The sequence below is a fragment of the Macrobrachium rosenbergii genome, chromosome 13 (assembly GCF_040412425.1).
Source record: "Macrobrachium rosenbergii isolate ZJJX-2024 chromosome 13, ASM4041242v1, whole genome shotgun sequence".
NCBI classification, from domain to species: domain Eukaryota; kingdom Metazoa; phylum Arthropoda; class Malacostraca; order Decapoda; family Palaemonidae; genus Macrobrachium; species Macrobrachium rosenbergii.
Window position 1 is genome coordinate 66,176,745 of NC_089753.1, and position 23,169 is coordinate 66,199,913.

Below are 23,169 nucleotides of genomic sequence, written 5' to 3' on the forward strand. Positions count from 1 at the left end.
TATATTTTTATATATATATTTATTTTCCTTTTGTTTAATGCTACTTTTGTTTATTACACAAGTAATAAGACCAAAAAGCTACCTCACTTCGACTTATTTTTGTAACCTCATAACAAATCTTTTTACCAGACTGAATACTCTAAAGTACATTGATCTAATAAAACTTACTTATCACTTGAGATAATCAATGCAACTTTATCAAGTTATTTTGTTGTTAACAATTAACAAGTTATAAACAGACTGTTGGAAAATGGGTATCACTTCAACAACCACTATAACGTTTTCTCTGGTTCTAGAACCTAGATAAGTCTCAGGTGAACAAACAGATATATCACCTACCTTTGAAACATTCATTAATTTCTCTAATTACTGGCGGTCAAAAATTAAATGCTGAGCTTTTAAAACTTTAAACAAACAGATTTATTTCTTTTTTTCAAAAGTTATATGGAGTTCACAATCTCAAAAAAATTTACTATTAATTGATAACAGTGTAAGGTTTAAGTATTTCTTAATCAAGTTTAATTCACAAAACTTTAATTTATTAAGATGTTTTTGGTTAAGAAAGATTCAAACCACTAACTTTCACTCAAGTTTTAAACATATACCTGATTAATTAAACTCAACACGAATTTTCATCAAAATACTACGACTGGAATCCACATAAATTATTTTCTGAAATCTCAATAATAAGTATGCACTAACAAAATGCTAAGTAATCACCAGCACAAAACTTTGTAAACAACTAATTATAAAATTAGAATAATATGATAGTCACAGACATATAAGAATGAAATATACAAAAATGGAAATTGTCCTAATAGCCATTTCTAAGACAAAAATATGTTTAAAGATTATATTTTTCTTTCAAAAGATTACCTTCACTTTTAAAAAATGTTAAACTCATGTCTTTCTAAGACTTTCTCAAAGACAACATTGCCAAGTCACAATGGCATACACAATGATTTATATGATTAGCAGACCTGACACATTGAACTCACATAAGAATTATTATTCACCTTTTATCAAAATAATAATTCTCTTTCACCTTTTTGTTTACTTTAACTCTTAACATAACAAAAACCAGTAATCATCACATTACCTTTCTTTATGTGATACACCATTATACACTTTACACAATGCTTACAATATAAACACCTTGGATCACCTATTACAAAATTAATACACTTCTTGGTTATGAGTTTAACAAAACTTTTACAAATATGAGAGCAACCAGTAAAACACCCTATATATATATGAATGGTATTATTGAGAGATATAATATATATATAGGAACCCCTGTGGCTGACTGCCTGTCTTTGGATCAGTACTGCACTTTTATCTTTTAAGCCTCCCAGAATACATGATACATAAAGTATACATACATTATACATACAGGTATACATGTGTGGTATATACATATACTCTATAGGCTCAGAAGAAAATATGCCACAGCTCTTATCAATGACTACATCATCCACTGGACAATCAAACACTTGAACAAACAAATATATATATTTATATACCCAAACTGGCTGACTGTCCGCATGTCAACTTCAGCTCTCTCTCTTATCATTCTCTCTTTCTCAGTTTACGATAAAGAATAATATATATATATATACAAATAACCATGGATATATATACATGATAAACATATAACAGGCAATTTGCCATATTATATGTCAGCTCATATCAGATAACCAAATATAGTCCTGCCTTTCTCCAGAACTTGAAATCTTAGGACCCCAACAACTGTGCAAATATAGGATGTACCTTCTTGATCTGATAAGAATCTTAACCTCTCTTTCATCTCTCTGAAAAAACCGCCTGTTATGAATTCAAGTTCAAACTCCCATTATAAATGAATTATATAATACCAATATTAAGCAAATAAAAAAAACATATAAAATGACATTTTAAAACTAAAATATACAATTTATCTGTAAAATAACGACATTTTAAAATCACAAACATAAAACAAATGAAAATCTGCTAAAAAATCAAAATTTTCACAAACACATACTTGCACAAATGTTAAAATATTATAACACCTTATAATAACCTATATATAAATATATATATATATATTATATATATATATATATTGTTGTTCAATATATATATATATATCTTTTATATATATATATATATATGAAATTAAATATCAGTCTATATATACAAAAATATATATATATATATATATCATGATATATATATATATGTATATAAATATATATATATAATATATATATATATATATATATATATAAATATAGTTCTATATATATATATATATATGTTCCATATATATGTATATATATATATATATATATATATATATATATATATATATATATATATATATATATATAATAAATATATATTTATTTATTTATTTATTTATTTATTTATGCTTATCTATGTATGTATGTATCTTATTGTATGTATGTGTTACATATAACAAATATAAACTATTTATATAAACAATATATATATATATATATATATATATATATATTATATATATATATATATGTATATTCCAAATGCAATCTCACTGTATATAGTTGGATATGCACTCTTGTACACCATGCCCTCTTTCACGGTCTGGGACAAAACTTTTCATCCTACAAAAATTTTTCAATCTCCCTTTAAACATAACACTCAAAATAATAAATAATAATAAAATTCTGGAGGAAAACCATATCAATGAATACAAATTAGAAATTTAGAAAAATTATGAGTATAATATATACTTAAAAATTTATTTTATTTTGGGATTTTAAAATGTATCTTTTAGAATGAGGGAAAGGTTTATTTTGATTTGAAGCTTCTTATTCTCAGAAAGCCCTTAATCAGCTGATGGATGTCTTGAGCTCTCAAATTTGAAACTATTTCTTTATACCTGTACATCTAAAAATGACAACTTATTATCCTGTTCAATCTTGATGAAAGAAAAAGAGACTCGAAAGGCACCAGGAATCAAAATATTCTTCCAAAACAAATCAATATGTCAAATTCCTTCTAACATTTGAGGCAATATTTAAAAGAGGGGCTCCATATCTACAGGTAACATTAAATGTTTGCATTAAACTGCGGATTTGATTATATTATAAAATCCTATAAAAATAACCAATGAAATGATCCTACCTATATGAAACTATGATCAAGGGGTTTCCCTAAAGCTTTCCATTTATTTGATTATATTTTAGATCAAAGTAAAAAAACCTTTGTTATGAGAGCAGTTTCTAAACTGTACATAATTTTTGCAAGTCTATTTTATTAAGTCCAAACACTGATAAATTTTTGAACGGATTAAATTAAGAATAATGTCGTTTAGTTTCTTTCAATGGGATATTGGTGAAAGAGAGAGGTTAGATCGAAACTAGCCATTACAACATCGTGGTTAAAATTGAAAGATCATAATTCCAAATTTCGAAAAATTATATGTTAAATTCTAAAAGGAAGAGGGTTGTTAAATTGTGAACCAAAAACTGGACAGGTTATAACTACTTACCAATCTTAACATTTCCCTCTTTCTCTCTCTACGTACCTGTTACGAATTCAGTTCTTTCTCCTCTGCCTATGCAATGTTATATCTACCATATATTAAGTGAAAAAAAAACACATCAAGACATTTAAGACTACATGATACTTTGTATCTGTATCCAAGAATTTTAAAATCAAATGACTATCTGTCGTTCAAAAATCAAAATTTTCTGCAGAGACACATATTGCATTTGTAGAATGGTTTCCCTATATTATAAGACATATAGAATAATGTATATATACTAACATATATCAGTATATATATATATATATATATATATATATATATATATATATATTATTTTTATTTATTTATTTATGTATGTATGTATATTCTGTTCCTTTGATTTACATTTTGTTTATAACTTTTTATTATTATAATATATATCCTATATTTTAATATACCGATATATACATCATATATATAATTAACATATTCTATTAGTCTGTTTTTATTGAAAAATGCACTCTTAAGAAAAAATGCCCTCTTTCACGGTGGGCGCAAAAAGGCATCGATCCTACACACAATATTTCAATCTCCTTTAACCATAACACTTACAAATAATGATATTTCTTCTAGACTCCAAGTTTATAGACAAGTTATTCAAATTAGATAATTTAGAAAAATTATGAGTTCCCTTCGTACTTAAAAGAAACTTTTTTATTTTTTATATTTTAAAATGTCATCTTTTAGAATGAAAATGTTTATTTTGATTTGAAAAACTTCTTGATTTCTCAGAAAGCCCTTAATAAAAACAATGGATGTTTTGAGCTTATCGAACTGAAAATGTATTCTGTTTAAGAGGAATCGGTACTGTGAATAGTTTTTATAACAACAATCTTGATGAAAGACAGAAACTACTGAAAGCTTAACCAGAATCAAAGAGTCTTCCATCACGGAAATCTACCTTGATAAATCCTTCAAACATTTGAGGGATATATTTAAATCCTAGTCCCTTTCCGATGCATTCATAACATCACTGTTTGCATTAAGAATTGCGTGAAAGATTTGATTATATTATAAAGATCTCTATAAAAATTTGTAACAAATAGCAAATTTCACTTAAAACAATTGTAATCTATTAAATATGATCAGATACATGGGTAAAAGAACAAATTTGGGGAGAGATGTTATCAGTTCTTTTGAGATGGAAATTAAATCAAAACCTTTGTTATGAGAGAGTGATTCTGAACTGGACATAGAATGTTGCAGCGCTGCATCGAGTAAGCCACAGCATTTTCACTTCTTGAACGGAAAATAAATTTCCTCAACGCTCCCTTTAGCCATTATGAAATGAGAGAGAGAGAGAGAGAAGAGAACTAGAGAGAGTTCTTTTAGAGAGAGAGAGGTACAATGAAAGAAGATCAAGAAGACCAAAGTTCGTAAAAATTATATTCACACAATCTATGGAATGGCTGTTATCTTGTGACCGGTGAGACTCAGGAAAGTTATATAAGCTACTTCCGTATTATGGAACATTTCCCCTGAATATCCTCCTTTTACAATAGTTACGAATATAATAATCTTTCTCCTCTATATTGCAATCTGTACACTATCACACAGTTATTCGTTAGGATAATAGGGATCTAAATTCAGTTCCCTTCGACTTTTGGAAGAAACTTTTTTTCCGGAATATTATATATTTGGGATTCATTACCATTTTGAAACATGTTTTGAGAGATGCCACCAAAACCAACCGTTGATTTCCTTTGGCCGAATAAAAACAATTAAAGTGTTTTTGCTGTATCGAACGAAAATGAATTCTGTTTAAGATCTAGGTACTGTGAATAGTCTTATAACAACAGGCTGTTCCAAATACAGAGATACTGTTTTCTTAACCAACAATACGTTACGATCTTGTGCCTGTGATGTGTTCGATCTCTATTCTTGATAACCTATTCAAAATATGAGAGGGAATATATTCCATATCCTAGTCACCTTTCCCAGCTGGTGCATTCATAACATCACTCCCGTGACTTTATTTTTGAAGGAGGTTTTTAGTCTTCCCCAAAGTTGTGCGACTGGCTCTTAATAGTAACAAATAAGCAAACTTTCACTAATATAACAACAATTATCTAATCTAGTTTTCTGTTGACTCAGATACATTCTAAAAAAGAACAAAGGCATCACTGATTCTTGGAAATTAAATTAAACAAAAGTTGGAAGTGAAAGAATCTTATCAATCGAATGATGGAACGAGTTAAGGAAAAATGATCAATTTCGTAAAATATGAAAAAAGAGAACATTTTCGGATCCCAAGTAAGTTAATTAAAACTTTTTCCACGAAAAAAAATACTTTAAAATGAGTTCATTTTCATTACTTCGAACATACTTAAAGTAAAACAAGTTGAATAAAGTCCTGGGGACAAAATATTTAAAGTAACTAAAATTTTTACTGATAAGAATGGAATATATATATATTTGACAAATATATATATATATATTAAATGTATATTATATACAAATATGAAATGAAAATGTGTAAATATTTATATTTATATGTATATGTATGTATATGTATATGTATATATATATATATATATATATATATATATATATATATATATATATATATATATATATATATATATAATATTTGTATTATATATATATATATATATATATATATATATATATATATATATATATATATATATATATATATATATATATATATATATATATATATATATACATATATACATATATACATATATAATATATATACATATATATATATATACATATATATATATACATATATATATATATATATATATATATATATACATATATATATACAAATAATTTATAAATACAACTTAACATCGAATTTTCTGTACCTTGGGATTAACTTACACACAAATGAAAATATAATTGGTAAGTGCTTCTGTCCCACACAGAATTCGAACTTGGTCCGTAAGTTTGGAAATAGTGATAAACGGTCTAACTGACCATTTGGCTAGATTTCACATTACTTAGGAATAAGCTAGCCACAAGGCTATATCATTAAGTAGCATCTGCCAAGATTCTGTACAGCCTCCTTTATTAAGATCACAGGCTGCTTTACTTGTATCAGATCTAGTCGATAGCTCATGTCTTGTGGTAGACATTACACCGGCAGTTTTTTGAAGTATCCAGAATGATTGGCGAAATTCCACCAAACAGTTTCTGCAGTAGGTTTACCACGAAGTCAGATTGTTACTGAGTTTTTCAACTACTTAAGATGAATAATGATCAATAAGCTGTCTACGGGATGCCCACTGAACTTTTTTTACATTTATGATTTGCAACAGTGTTCTCATAGTAAATGGTGTCCCTAATCTCTCAGTGCTCATGTTGCACTTCATTCCGGTGTTCATATACCTTCATTTCGTATTACAGGTTTATAATTTACTCAATCAGGAATATCATCATCAAGAATACACTATTCTAGTCTATAGTACTCTTTCCTCGGCCCTTTTCATAACTTTCATTGCTGTTCGAAAAGTAATCATAGAACATTAATGTTGTTACTAACCCGTGATAGACCTAAATGATATATCAAAAGGAGTCCAACCCATACGGTCAGACTCTATAATAAGGAAGCTAAATGAAATGGGATGGAGAATCTAGCAGTGCAAAACTGAGATGGCTCCTGAATAATCGTTTGTTCATACTCGAGTAGACTTTCTGACGCAAGAATGGTTGGTGATAATTCTCCATTTCCCAGCTATTTAGCAGAGAGGAAGCGAGAGCAAGAGAGAGACAGGTAAGGTTCATTGATATTTCTGACATTGGAAATACTGCAGGTATTCACATTTCATACTCCAGTTACTGGATAAATGGGCAATTAGTCTAGTAAATTGTATCTTTCTGTTTCGAAATATTCCCCCCTTTTTTTGAGAATTGCAAGTCGTTGCTAAATAAGAAACATATTAATAAGGATAACAGTAGCAACGTCACAGAACAAAAATGAATCTGAAAATAAAAAGAGTAAGAACCAGTAAGACTCGACACTGTAAAAATTTAGCCTCATGAAAGAGCACTCATGACGAGATCGCATTCAGCTTTGCCTGGAACTTCTCTGAGAATTCTTTCCGGGAAATAACATGGGCACACCAGCTCAGGAGTTTATTCTAAGAAAAACAGAATTATATAACTTTCTGATATAATCCATGTTTACAGCCTATCACTATTTTTCTATATATTTCCAATATTCTTATTGAATCTGTGATTTGCGTTTTCAAATTTACGTGGATTGAATACTTCTCCAGTTTGAATGATTGCATAAGAAAGTTTAACATTCTTGTGAACTACTTGACTTTCAAAAGGATATAAAAGTAGAAAAGTTAAATATATTTTATTTTATTTTTTATCTCTTTAATTTAGATGTAAATTTTTTTTTAGTATTAAGCTTCAACTAGGCATCACTGAATCAATTTGAAAATAAAACTATTTTTAAGCTAAGACAGTGCCTACCCTCAGTGAGTTGCTATATAGCTGTCTGCCCACTGTAATATTTAGACATAAGGTTTAAATCCTTTTCATTATCCTTTTAGAAACTCGTAAGTGTAGCCTGAATTGCATCTGAAGAGGCTCGTCTTATTGAGCAGCATAAACTGGAACTTCATAAAATAAAAGTTCTTCACGTTCCCTTTACATGGCTTTGGAATATAGTGGAAAAGAAAACATCTTTTTATTGGAAAAATCGCCAGTAAATATTTTGCGGTCTGGAAAAGCACCAGTGATGTTCTCAGAAATGTCGTCTTTCGGTAAAGATTTGCTATGTTTTTACGCAATATATCCTTTAGATAAGTGTTATTCTGATGAATGTTTTCTCGTATTAATTTTCATTCCGTTCTTTTGATCTACAACTACTGATTTCAGAAACTAAGCATTTAGTGGGCAGTTGACATCCTTCTTTCGCAATTCAAATAAAGTAATACTGAAATTTTATCCTTTGGCAAAGTATGAGACAATCTCCATTTATATCAGATAGCTACAAAGAAAAACTTTACGCTTTTATTTTAGTTTATTTCATGCACCACCTATGCACATGCCAAGGACATGGCATCAGTGATGCCGCCTCTCGAAAAATTTACTACGTAATTGGAAAATTAATACAAAGAGCAATTTTCTTATTTTAATGAAACCTTCATAAAATTATGAACTTTAAAAACTTTAATTAAAGAACAACTAAGAAATTTAATAAGATATAATAAAATGGTTTCATGTATTGCTGCTCAAATTAAAATCAATGCTGTTGTTGCTGCTGTCGAAGATGATCGCCTTAAATGGAGGTCAAAGCGATGGTCAAGCATCTCCAACTTCCAATTATCATTTTCAAGAACCCTAGATAAATATAAAATACCAAATATCAGTTACACTTCAAATGGTAATTTAAACTATCGAAATCACTAATAAATTATTTAAACACAGGAATGCCATTCAAATATATGTATTGTATCAATAATGGATTTCACTAACACTACCAAAATAATGATTACCTAAAGGCAATGGTCCACTTTAGTATTAAGTATATTACTTTATACAACAAGCCAAAATTACAGTAAGGCCGAACGAATAACCACCAAAGTAATAAAAACAACGAATGTAAATAAACGACTAATTAATATAAAAGTGGCAAAATGAGAAAATACCAAAATATGATACAACTTAAATTATCTAACCAGGACAAAGTAACTGCAGATAAATGAATCTCTTAACTAGGCTATGACTGGGAAATTATAATATGGCAATCCCATAAAAATTATAAATGATATAAATATTATCCAAGGGTATATTTATTTGTGGGGGCTAAAAAGCAAAGCAAGGGACTTGCATTATTAAATGAACTATGGATTATAAATCATAAAATTTAAATGACCTTTAAAAATGATGACGTACCTCACAACCCATACTGTCCGTGTTTGCTGTTTGTAAATGCAACAAATCACAATTGCTGTGCTGGCTCTGATGAAGGCTTCCAAGCAGAAGGTAACGTAAGATGCGGATCCATGGTACCGATCACTTATTTTTTCACCATGACGATAAAGAGGTAAGTAAATCCAATGTTGTCACTGGTGAAGATGGCTAAGAACTACATTCATTTTCATTAAAAGTCGTCCACTTCTCCTTTCTGTAAGAAATGTATAACGAGCAACAAATCTCTTCAACGACCCAAACCATCTTAATTTTTAACAGGTTATTAAGGAATTGTCATCATTTTATGTAAAAAAAAAAAATATTTAAATATTTAAAATGCAAGTTAAAAATAAAAACAATCATTTACAAACTTACCAAATTACCATATTATAAAAAAAATGAACAGAAAACAAAAAATAACTTAATGTTATTTTTAACACCGCCTGCAGTGTATTGCATCGTGCCATTCCCAGGAACTCATATTAGGCGCTCACAGAGACGAAGCTTTTTGTAAAGAAGGTTCGATCTCAGTCTACATCGTGTGGACGTCATTGACGTCTTCTGCAAATTATTCCACCCAAACTTTTTTTCATGTCCAAGGTGTGTTAGAAAGAGCATACAGCCTTATCTGATAGTTCTCGGATGCTTCTCTTCTCTACCCCGACGCATCCCAAGTAAAAATTCTTGCCTCTGGCCATGGATCCGCTGATTCTCTTCATAATATCAGAGTTTTTTTTTTTTTTTATTTCCATTCTAACTTTTACGAAGATTGTATGAAAATGCTTTTGCAAGAGGAAAGGCAACAACGACGGATGTTTTTTGCCATCTGCGTCAGTAGCGCGAACAAAGGATGGCATGAAACATGACCTCATGTCCAGTCGATATCACTTGCACATGAAACTGACCTGTTTGTAGACTTTGCTGAACCAAAAAGAATCTTTTTATATATGTGAACAATTTCTTTGTAATAAATCTTGTATTTAACTGGAAAGCATTTTTTTTACTAAAAATCCCGTAATCATGTTCGATATTCCTTGATTTTTTTTTTTGTAAGTTACTTGACTTTATCATTTGTTGCTATTATGCTTAGATTCATCAATAAGTCACACGTGACTTATCACATTCAATACTTACGTTACTTCTTTCTTCTCGTTTTCTGGTTAATGACGAATCAGTTATACCAGAATAACTAAGAATGGAGTCCCTTTTGATGATAAATACTCGGCAATAGTCTATATATTTGGAGAAACTGTTTTCGTATAAGAAATGTGGTATTTAACTGTTTATTAATCTTGTGCGTTATTCGCTTGAATGATTATGCTGTTGACAGTTTCAGCAAGTCTCTGAAAGGGGACCTGAACGTCAGCATTATGTTACCATCTACCGTCACTGGATTAGGCCTAGCTGCTAAGCAGAGGCTGTTGGTGCTGAAGAGTCCGCTCTACTCCCACCCAAGGGAAATAGATAATAGTTCTTGGCAATGTCACTTCTTTTTTTTATTACTTTGACAAAACCCAGGAAACTCTAGCCTCCGCGTACGACCTCTCAAAATAAAGGTTGTGGGAGGGTGGGTAGGTTTTCATTGTCTGTAGATCAGTCAGTGCTTTAAGTGTCATGAAATATAGTATTTGCTTTAGAATCACATTTGTTTATTTCTGCTCTTAATAGACATATCTTTATCGTTTACATTGTTTTGTTCCAAGTGGAGCTTTTCTGCACGTTAGTGTACTAACGTCAAACTTCATACTCTCACTATGAACCCCGACCAACAGAGAATCCAAAGTTCCTCAGATGACATTCATTACCTAGAGCGTTAGTGACATTATCGATGGTGACTGTATGACATCGGCCTCCAGTCGTTGTTTTGTTCAAAAAGGTTAAATGCTATGCAATGGTTTGTGTGGATGCACTTCACAGTTTGGTTCATTATTTCTCTTTCTATATGAAATTTTTGTCCTGCAACTTTCTTTAAGAATTCATTTTTTTACACAAGTTGTTAATTTAACCTTACTAACAGTTACCCTAACAAGTATGATAAAAGCTACTGAATGAAAGATCGAGTCTATAGCAAGCTGCATAATTTACGCATCGCTACATAAGTGTTTGTCCGTTGCCATGAAGCTGTCCTATTCTGTACTTCTACCAGCATCTATGTGTTTACTGCGTGGAGATGCTTTGATGTTTTAAAAAATCTCAAATGGATATTTCAGTAGGTTGTCAGTGCAAATTTACTCTTATGTAACCTCTTGTTCGCTCAAACTTTGCATTGCGTTTTACTTGGAATGTTCATTTTGTGTAGTTCATCGAGTTTTACTCTGTTTTCTACCAATATTATATGCAATTTATGGCTACAGTTTCATATCTAATATGGCTCTGAGTTAACAATTACTTTTTTTTTCATTTCTCCTCTGCATATTTTACCATATTCATTTATCTTTCTTCTTTTGCTTTTCTTTTCATAGTCTTTATTGATATCACATGATACTGAACTTCACAATGTCTCTGAGACAAGTTTTAATGCAAATTTATATGAGCAACTTTTCATACATTATCTCCAGATTGATTAATCAAAATCTGAATACTGAGGTTCTTAATAGAAACAGGTACGAAATACAACTATTAATAAAGAAGAATGTGAAAAAATTTAAATGAATAAGTTTAAGATCTTAAAATATAATAATGTGTACATTACCGAAATGTCATTTGCCTAATCTACTCCGACTCGTGCCTTGGGCTATTGCTTGCCTTTGAGGAGTCCAGACAATAATGGTTCTATTTCTGTTCTGTAAAACGTCGTCACAAAGGAATTGCAGGAGCACGACTGTCTTGAACAATACCCCGATCCGAAAGCCCAACTAGGCAAGATTAGGACTGAAGGAGGATCATGGGATGCTGCCTTTATGTCTCATGAGGATGAGTGGAAAAGTGGAGTTGTGGCTCAGAAGAGGGATTCTAAGAACGAAGATAATCACAATGGCGAAAGACGAGACCATTGAAATTACAAAATCTTTAACAGTGCAGAGTTGCCTTGAACGTGGACGACGTTTTCATGTTTTTTTTTTTTTTATTATTATTTTCATGTTTTTTACGGTTTTAAAAGAAGACATTTTTTCCATTTAACCTATGACTCCCTTCATGATCGAGTGAGGATTCTCTCGCTTGAAAAGTATTTGTATATTTGTCCTTGGAGATTCCTGTAAATCAGTGAAAGCAATGTGGCCATAAAATAAATATTCTTATAATGGTGTACTTATTTAAACCTTTCATAGAAAAAAGTAGCCTTTTTAGAGGCGATATTTAAGAGGCAGACGAGATGGAAACGTTGTAAATATCCTGAAAAGGAGATAAAGAAAACTGAGGAGTTGAAATAAATAATTTTTAGCCTTCAGCTCCACAGCAAATAGGTGTTAATCTCATTACTATCTGTACCTTCTCAGGTATGAAGGAAAAAACAATATTATTAAAATATGTTGTAAAATACATATTCTACACCAAATGTTATCTAGAACATGCGCATAGTTAGAACAATGTGACGTAGCAAAAGTAACACAAATATATTTTTGGTTTTCAAAAGTTGCTTTCAAAGGTATAAATAAATATTTTCGAAATTTTGACTTTAGATGAAAAACTAAACTTGATAACACTATTATATCAGAAATACCAGTGTCAAGACTAATAAAATACGAAGTAATTGACATGGAAGAATTTATGGAATTTTTTTCATAAAGCGATATTTTCGGGGAATGTTAATTAGCAAATAGTTTCAAGAAATGTATGATTAATGATATTTTTCTAGAATGGGAGAAAGTTCATGAATTTAATAAACCAAGCATTTCAAACCTAATAAAGTATTTTATGAGTCTGAAGCTTAGCATTCAATTTGCAAACTGAAGAGGCGATAACTGGCGAACTATGAGGAAAGTGTAGTCTGTAGGGAAAGACAATTAATGGCAGAATTACCATTTCCACAGACCGACTAATCATACTTTTCCTTATTTTCTACAGCCTTTAACAGCTTATCTCTTCAATGATGCGATATCATTTTGGGCTCATTACCACTTAATATCAGGAAACTAAATGAAGTGAAGATAAGATAGATTTCTCTAATAGATTTCATCGCATGAAGATTATGAACAAATGTATGTCATGTTACATTATTACTAAATCAAAGAATTTGTGAGTTTAGATCCCCTTCATTTTTTTATAGACTTTCTATGTAGTGTAAGTCTATGATCAGTACAAAAGAGCACTTTCTTATATTTGCACTGGGTTCTGACTTCAGAAATTGTTTCATAGTTGAACTAAATTGCTTCTTTGAAAATATTTTATCTTTGAGTATTTTCTTTTAGCAGTGTCATAATGGAGGAAGATAATGATCATTTAGGTCACAACAACTACAGTATGTAGAAGTCTGAAAACATAAGTTCATTTGTAGTGTTATTAATGCTTGTAACTTCTTGCTTTTCATGCCCAAAATAATAGTATCTGTCTCAATTATGCTCAGACAAATGTTAGTAAGGAAATTTGCTTTATTATAGAGGAAGATAAAAGAAAAAACGTCGTTTGTATACTTAGATATGTCCAACTAAAAATTGCAGAATAACAAAGAAATCAACGGAAGTATTAATCTTTTTTCCAGGTCTTTATTGTGTTCTTAATGACTCACTTTATGCTTTCTTTTTGCATCAAAAGCTTAATATTCCTTCTTGCAATATCACAGATCTTAGTAATCCTTTTTTGCGCTATGTTAATGCAGCCCAGTTCTGTGAACGCATTACTGGTAATGCAAACTAACACTTCTCCTACAACAATACTGAAGTGTTTATTCTAATGGTTGCCTCTTTTTTCATTTTTACATTACCCTTTTTGCTCAGTCTAAAATATTCCTATGGTATTTGAAATCCTTTTCTTTAAGTTATCCCTCCAGAAGACGGAAATAAGTATTAGGTCCAGCAACGTATGAAAGTTCTGTGCATCTGGGAAATACAAGAGTTCTTATGCAATGAATGTGAGATGTATGTATGATAAATCTTCATCGGGAATAAATAATATTACATTAGGTTATGTAAATTGGTAAAGCCAGTAGTTGAAATTCATTTCTTCCTCTCTAAATTCGATTTATTCTTCCCATGAATATTTTCCCGAAGTAAGCAGATATCTATATGGATTTTTTTTTTTTTTGTCCAACTAGCCTTAAAATCCTTTCAAGTACTATTCGTGCTACTCTTTTTAGAAAGAGTAAGCCTTTAGTTAGCAGATCTAGACCTACGTATTGAGAAGAAAAGTTAAACTTTTAATCCTTGATACCTTGTGATCCTTAAGGAAATGATGAGTGTTCCGTGCAGTAGCTATAGCAAAAAAATGTATTAATATAAAAAAAATGGAAATTGGAGATTTTTAACATATATCACAAGCAATAAGCAATGGGAAACTCTTCCCAACATTTACACTTGATTGGCGATAGATGAGTTGTGGCGATTGGTGAATGAAAACTACAATTAGAAAAGCTGAAAGCAAAGAGGAAGAGTCCAGATTCCACATAAAGGAAATCTTGTAATAGGAAAATTTAATAGACTTTACACCGTTTTACTTTCGTACAGAACGAAGATTGGTATGTCCCTTACTAAAGCGGCCAAAGGTAATACAATACATAAACCCTTTTCAAGCGGCCGAAGGTAATACATGAAATCCTTTTCCATTCCTACCCTTGACTGAAGGATGATTTAAGAATTAAGCGGCGATTCGCTATTCCTTGGGGCGTTTTTGGGACCAAACTTTTCCAACCGAAACATTTTCCCCAATATGAGAAAAAATTCCTCTACTATCACTCCTTCGTGCTGTCAGAAGAAAAAATTTTTCAAAGAAGTTTAAAGGTTCTCTGGTACAATGTTATATCTATCGTTGTGGCCTCAGTATCCTCAAAATCTGTTTTTTCACAACGTTTAAGCCATCGTTATAATGCAAAGGCTACTTCTGTATAAACAGATATATATATATATATATATATATATATATATATATATATATATATATATATATATATATATATATATATATATATATATATATATATATATATATATATATATATATATATATATATATATATATATATATATATATATATATATATATATATATATATATATATATATATGTATATATATATATATATATATATATATATATATATATATATATATATATATATATATATATATATATATATATATATATATATATATATATATATATATATATATATATATATACATATATTATATATAAAACAATCTAGTTAATGGAAATGATAATCCTGTTACTAGTCAAGTGAAAGTCTCTCAGAAGGAGTAAAGTAATAGTTCCCTTGAGAAAGACTTCATGTAGCCAAAATGCTCTTCTACTCCAAGCAAAAAGCTGAAGTACATTTCTAAATGACGTTAGTCTCTCTCTCTCTCTCTCTCTCTCTCTCTCTCTCTCTCTCTCTCTCTCTCTCTCTCTCTCTCTCTCTCTCTCAAGAAGTTAGTAAATCTACCGTGGTAAAATCTTACTGGCCTTCCTCACAAGTCGATGGACATTATACCAAAAGTGGTTTTTCTTACCTTAAAACAATCCATCAAATATGCACGGAAATATTATACAAGGAAGCTGGGAGAATCTCTCGTGAACATTGAAATTACTTAATAAAAGACATTTCTCAATCATGCTTGTGACACAGCACACCTGACTAACAACCAGGTACATGTTTATTCTCCGGTTCACAAGAGAACCCAAAAAATTATCGGAACCTACTTTAATGATTTTTCATGTCCTTGATTTAATCCAGGCCCTCTTACTGGTAAAGCAAATGTCCTAATCACCACAGAGAGAGATTCAAACACACACACACACACACACACACACACACACACACACACATATATATATATATATATATATATATATATATATATATATATATATATATATATATATATATATATATATATATATATATATATATATATATATATATATATATATATATATATATATATATATATGTGTATTATGGTATATTGGTCTGCACCTCAACTTTTCTTATATTTTGGTCAGCACCTCAACTTTTCTTATATTTTGGTCTGCACCTCAACTTTTCTTATATTTTGGTCTGCACCTCAACTTTTCTTATATTTTGGTCTGCACCTCAACTTTTCTTATATTTTGGTCTGCACCTCAACTTTTCTTATATTTTGGTCTGCACCTCAACTTTTCTTATATTTTGGTCTGCACCTCAACTTTCTTATATTTTGGTCTGCACCTCAACTTTTCTTATATTTTGGTCTGCACTCAATCAACTTTTCTTATATTTTAATCTGCACCTCAACTTTTCTTATATTTTGGTCTGCACCTCAACTTTTCTTATATTTTAGTCTGTCCTCAACTTATCTTATATTTTGGTGTGGACCTCAACTTTTCTTATACTTTGGTCTGCACCTCAACTTTTCTTATATTTTGGTCTACACCTCAAATTTACTTTACTCTTATTATTTTTTAGATTTTATTTTTTTTAGCTTACTTTGGTTGGTCATGTCATGTCTTTATAGTGATATTATAAATTTTTTTCTTTTAAATTTTGTTAAGTTATTTTGAAAATTTAGTCTTGATTATATATATATATATATATATATATATATATATATATATATATATATATATATATATATATATATATATATATATATATATATATATATATATATATATATATATATATGTGTGTGTGTGTGTGTGTGTGTGTGTTTGTGTGTGTATGTAACTGTACGTATGTATGTATGTTATTGGTCTGCACTTCAACTTTTCTTATATTTTGGTCAGCACCTCAACTTTTCTTATATTTTGGTCTGTACCTCATTTTCTTAGATTTTGGTCTGCACCTCAACTATTCTTATATTTTGGTCTGTACCTCTACTCTTCTTATATTTTTGGTCTGCACCTCAACTTTTCTTATTCTTATATTTTGGTCTGTACCTCAACTTATCTTATATTTTGGTGTGGACCTCAACTTTTCTTATATTTTGGTCTGCACCTCAACGTTCTTATATTTTTATTTTGGTTTTCTGTGCACCTCAACTTTTCTTATATTTTGGTCTGCACTCAACTTTTTTACTCTTATTATTTTTAGTTTTTTTTTTTAGCTTACTTTGGTAGGTCATGGCAGTGATATTAAAAAAATTTTCTTATATTTTGGTCTTGATTATATCAACATTTATTATATTTTGGTCTGCACCTGCAATTTTCAAAATAACAACAAAAATTAAAAAGATAAAAATTTATAATATTTTAACACCAACTACCAAAGTAAGCTAAAAAAAATAAATAAATAAATAACTAAAACATCTAAAAAATAATAAGAGTAAGGTAAAGTTATAAAAAATTATATTTTGGAAAAGTTGAGTACAAAGTATCAACCCAAATATAAGAAAAGTTGAGGTACTTATAAGAAAAGTTGAGGTGCAGACCAAATGTAAGAAAGTGTAGACTTATAAGAACACAGACCAAAATATAAGAAAAGTTGAGGTGCAGGCCAAAGTATAAAAAAGTGAGGTGCAGACCAAAGTATAAGAAAAGTTGAGGTATATAAAATATAAGAAAAGTTGAGATGCAGACCAAAATATAAGAAAAGTTGAGGTGCAGACCAAAATGTAAGAAAAGTTGAGGTGCAGACCAAATTATAAGAAAGTTCTTAAAATGTAAGAAAAGTTGAGGTTTTATAAGAAAAGTTGAGGTGCAGACCAAAATGTAAGAAAAGTTGAGGTGCAGACCAAAGTATAAGAAAAGTTGAAGTTCAGACCAAATTGTAAGAAAAACTTGAGGTGCAGACCAAAATTTGAGGTGTAGACCAAAAATATAAGAAAAGTTGAGGTGCAGACCAAAATGTAAGAAAAGTTGAGGTATAGACCAAAATATAAGAAAAGTTGAGGTGCAGACCAAAATGTAAGAAAGTTGAGGCATAGACAAAGTATAAGAAAAGTTGAGGTTCAGACCAAATTGTAAGAAAAGTGTAGGTGCAGACCAAAATGTAAGAAAAGTTGAGGTGTAGACCAAAGTATAAGAAAAGATGAGGTGCAGACCAAAATGTAAGAAAAGTTTAGGTATAGACCAAAATATAAGAAAAGTTGAGGTACAGACCAAAATATAAGAAAAGTTGAGGTGCAGACCAAAATGTAAGAAAAGTTGAGGTGTACACCAAATTATAAGAAAATTTGAGGTTCAGACCAAAGTATAAGAAAAGTTGAGGTGCAGACCAAAGTATAAGAAAAGCTGAGGTACAGACCAAAATATAAGAAAAGTTGAGGTACAGACCAAAATATAAGAAAAGTTGAGGTGCAGACCAAAGTATAAGAAAAGTTGAGGTGCAGACCAAAGTATAAGAAAAGTTGAGGTATAGACCAAAATATAAGAAAAGTTGAGGTACAGACCAAAATATAAGAAAAGTTGAGGTGCAGACCAAAATGTTAGAAAATTTGAGGTGCAGAACAAATTATAAGAAAAGTTGAAGTGCCGACCAAAATGTAAGAAAAGTTGAGGTACAGACCAAAATGTAAGAAATGTTGAGGTGTAGACCAAAATATAAGAAAAGTTGAGGTGCAGACCAAAATGTAAGAAAAGTTGAGGTGCAGACCAAAGTATAAGAAAAGTTGAGGTGCAGAAAAAAATGTAAGAAAAGTTGGGGTGCAGACCAAAGTAAAAGAAAATTTGAGGGGTAGACCAAAATATAAACAATCTATCACTTCTGCGATAATTCGCTGAGTGGATGTTGTCTGGGTGTTTAACGAGGGGGTCGTAGTTTTTACCAGGCTATACTCGTTAGTTCCCTTCTTGTTAGATGTAATATATGTACATATATATGTATGTATATATAGGATATATATATATATATATATATATATATATATATATATATATATATATATATATATATATATATATATATATATATATATATATATATATATATATATGTGTGTGTGTGTGTGTGTGTGTGTGTGTATGTATACATAATTATTTCATCTACGCAATAAGAAGGGGACTAAAAGAGAGTCCAACCTGATAAAAACTACGATCCCCTCGTTAAACACCCAGGCAACCTCCACTCAACGATTTATCGCAGAATTGATAGATTGTTTATATTTTGGTCAACCCCTCAACTTTTCTTATATTTTGGTCTCTACCTCAACTTTACCTTTCCCTTATTATTTTTTAGATGTTTTAGTTTTTTGTTAGCTCACTTTGGTAGTTTCATGTCCATGTCTTTCTAGTGATATTATAATTTTTTTCCTTGTGCATTTTTTAAAGTTATTTTGTAAATTGCAGTCTTGATAATGAAATATGACATTGCAAAACACCATCGGCAAGAAATGAACTGTCATTGGATATGTGTATGCCTTTTCCTGGTTCCTTGATATAATACAGTACACACACACACACACACACACACACACACATACACACACATATATATATATATATATATATATATATATATATATATATATATATATATATATATATATATATATATATATATATATATATATATATATATATATATACATATACAGATGGTACCATACTTGCAAACTTTCAAGTTCCAAACTTTCATAGATATGAACAAGTGTGATTATTGATTAAAAATGTGCTCACAGTACTCTGCTTGCCACCTGTAAGTTCAAATTTTTTATTGCGCGCCTCTGCTTAGTTGCAATATTTGCCACTACCCACACCATACAGCAACGTAGCTGATGCTACTGTGCCGTCCCAGACTCTCGAACCTATGCAAATGTTAAGACATCATCTGTTGTGCTCTGATTTATTTGTGTGATTTTATTGTGAAATATTAAGTCCATTATTTTCATATCGTGGCTAATGGCAAGCGTGAGGCAAGTGAAAACAGTGGCATTTAATAAAAAGCAGCAAGATATCTAAATGGAAACAAAAGTGGCAATTATAAAGAAATTTGGAAGTGGTGAAAAAATGTTAGAGGTAGCATGCCAGCATAATATGAATCTGTCAACTAATGGAACAACCTTTAAGAACAAAGAACAAATAATGGAACACATAAAAAGTGCTGTGCCAATGCAGTCAACAATTATAAGCAAGAGAAGGGGGACGACGGTAGAAGAAATGGAGAAACTTTTGGGTATCTAGATGGAACATCAGAGACAAAGGTCTGTACTGCTTAGGCTCATGCTGATTCAGGAAAAGACTAAAAGCCTTTTTGAGGACTTGAAGGCTAAGGCTGGCGAAAGCACGGCAGATAAAATATTTTGAGCGAGTCATGGATGGTTTCATCACTTCAAAAAACGTGCTAACTTACGTCACCTGTCTATTACTGGTGAGGCAGCGAGCCCGACAAAGCAGCCCGAGACACTCAAGGAAATAATTGCTAAGGAAGGTTCTACCCCTCAGTAAATTTTTAGTATGGATGAGTCAGGGCAGTTTTGGAGAAAAAAATACCAGATAAAACATACATCAGCCGTGAAGAAAAGATGATGCCAGGATATAAGGCAGCGAAGAATAGGCTCACTTTACTGCTGGGTGACAGCGTATCGAGAGACTTGAAACTAAAACCACTCTTAGTGTATCTTGCTGCAAATCCACGGGCACTCAAAAACATCACAAAAAAGCTCTTGACCCATAATCTGGGTGTCCAGTAGCAAACCCTGGGTGATTGTTGTTGTATTTGAAGAATGGTTTTTTCATCACTTTGCTCCTGAAATCAAGCTTTGCTGACGCGAGAATAGGATTCCTTTCAAGATTCTCTTAATTTTGGATAATGCCCCTGGACACTTAACGCACTTTGATGATTTCCATCTGGATGTGAAGATTGCTTATTTACTTCCTAACACAACTTCATTTATTCAGCCGATGCATCAAGGCGTAATAGCCTATTGCAAGAAATACTGCACTCGTCGCACATACAGGCAAGCATCGAATGAAGTAAATGACCCTGACCTTACGTGACTTTTGGAATGGTTACAACATGTATATATGGATCAAGAACATTGACGCTGCATGGCGTGAAGTAAATGACATCAACATGAATGAAGCATGGAAGGCTTTATGCTCACAGTTTGTCAACGATTTCAAAGGATTTAATCCGGAAGAAGAGGCAAAGGGAATCGTTAACAGTCTAGTTGACACAAGTTAAAAGCTACAGCTTGACTTAGGGGAGGAGGAATTTGAAGAGCTGTTTGATTCTCATTCAGAGGAGTTGGTGAATGAGGATTTAATGGAACTGGAAGAAATGCAAAGAACATAAGAACATGTAGAAGAACTTCTTTATTTAAAGAAGTTTGAAACGAAATTGATGGCCGAGGGGTTTTCGCTTATAGAAAAAGCTTTACATACTTTTGAGGATCAGGATCCAAATGTTGAGAGATTCTCAAAAGTAGCAACAACCATCAACGATGCTATGCATTGTTATCGTATCATATACGATGAAAAGAAAAGAAAAAAAAAAACAATGAAAACGTCATTAGACCAATTCTTCAAACCATTACCATTAAACCAGTGCCTTCAACCTCAAGAGCCTCCCCATCTCCTTTGACTGCTTCATCTCCAAATGAAGAAAAAAGTGATGCCGAAGAAATCCTTCATGAAGAAAGTGATGCCGATGAAACCCTTCATGAAGAAAGTGATGTCGAAGAAATCCTTCGCGAAGAAAGTGATGCCGAAGAAATTCTTCATGAAGAAAGTGATGCCGAAGAAATCCTTCATGAAGAAAGTGATGCCGAAGAAATCCTTCATGAAGAAAGTGATGCCGAAGAAATCCTTCACGAAGAAAGTGATGCCGAAGAAATCCTTCACGAAGAAAGTGATGCCGAAGAAATTTCACGAAGAAAGTGATGCCGAAGAAATCCTTCATGAAGAAAGTGATGCATGAAGAAATCCTTCACGAAGAAAGTGATGCCGAAGAAATCCTTCATGAAGAAAGTAATGCCGAAGAAATCCTTCACGAAGAAAGTGATGCCGAAGAAATTCTTCATGAAGAAAGTGATGCCGAAGAAATCCTTCATGAAGAAAGTGATGCCGAAGAAATCCTTCATGAAGAAAGTGATGCCGAAGAAATTCCTCATGAAGAAAGTGATGCCGAAGAAATCCTTCACGAAGAAAGTGATGCCGAAGAAATCCTTCACGAAGAAAGTGATGCCGAAGAAATCCTTCACGAAGAAAGTGATGCCGAAGAAATCCTTCATGAAGAAAGTGATGCCGAAGAAATCCTTCACGAAGAAAGTGATGCCGAAGAAATCCTTCATGAAGAAAGTAATGCCGAAGAAATCCTTCACGAAGAAAGTGATGCCGAAGAAATTCTTCATGAAGAAAGTGATGCCGAAGAAATCCTTCACGAAGAAAGTGATGCCGAAGAAATCCTTCACGAAGAAATTGATGCCGAAGAAATCCTTCACGAAGAAAGTGATGCCGAAGAAATCCTTCCCGAAGGCTACACTGACGTTGACGACCCGCCGCTCATGTAATTCTACACCTCCTGACTTTGTCTTGTCCATCACTTCAAGCCTATGATACCAGTTTCAAAGATAAGAAAAACAGCTTTACTTTACTGTATTATTACCACCATATATTTAAGTTTTATGTATCATTCGTATTATTAAAGTATTCTATAAGTTGTACTATTATCATCACAATTTATATAGGTTTATATATCATTCCTA

At 31.1% G+C, this 23,169-nt stretch overlaps 2 protein-coding genes across 2 annotated transcripts; both read left to right on the top strand.

The window, feature by feature from the left end:
* The first annotated feature begins 13,813 nt into the window (after positions 1 to 13,813).
* Positions 13,814 to 22,345, top strand: LOC136844842 (variable charge X-linked protein 3B-like). The gene is made up of 2 exons (XM_067114077.1): positions 13,814 to 13,853; positions 22,011 to 22,345. The coding sequence occupies exons 1-2, from the start codon at positions 13,814 to 13,816 to the stop codon at positions 22,343 to 22,345; spliced, it is 375 nt and encodes a 124-aa protein (XP_066970178.1).
* On the top strand, positions 22,345 to 22,974 carry LOC136844843 (variable charge X-linked protein 3B-like). The gene has a single exon (XM_067114078.1). It carries the CDS (start codon positions 22,345 to 22,347, stop codon positions 22,972 to 22,974), a length of 630 nt encoding a protein of 209 aa, XP_066970179.1.
* The last annotated feature ends 195 nt before the right edge of the window (positions 22,975 to 23,169 follow it).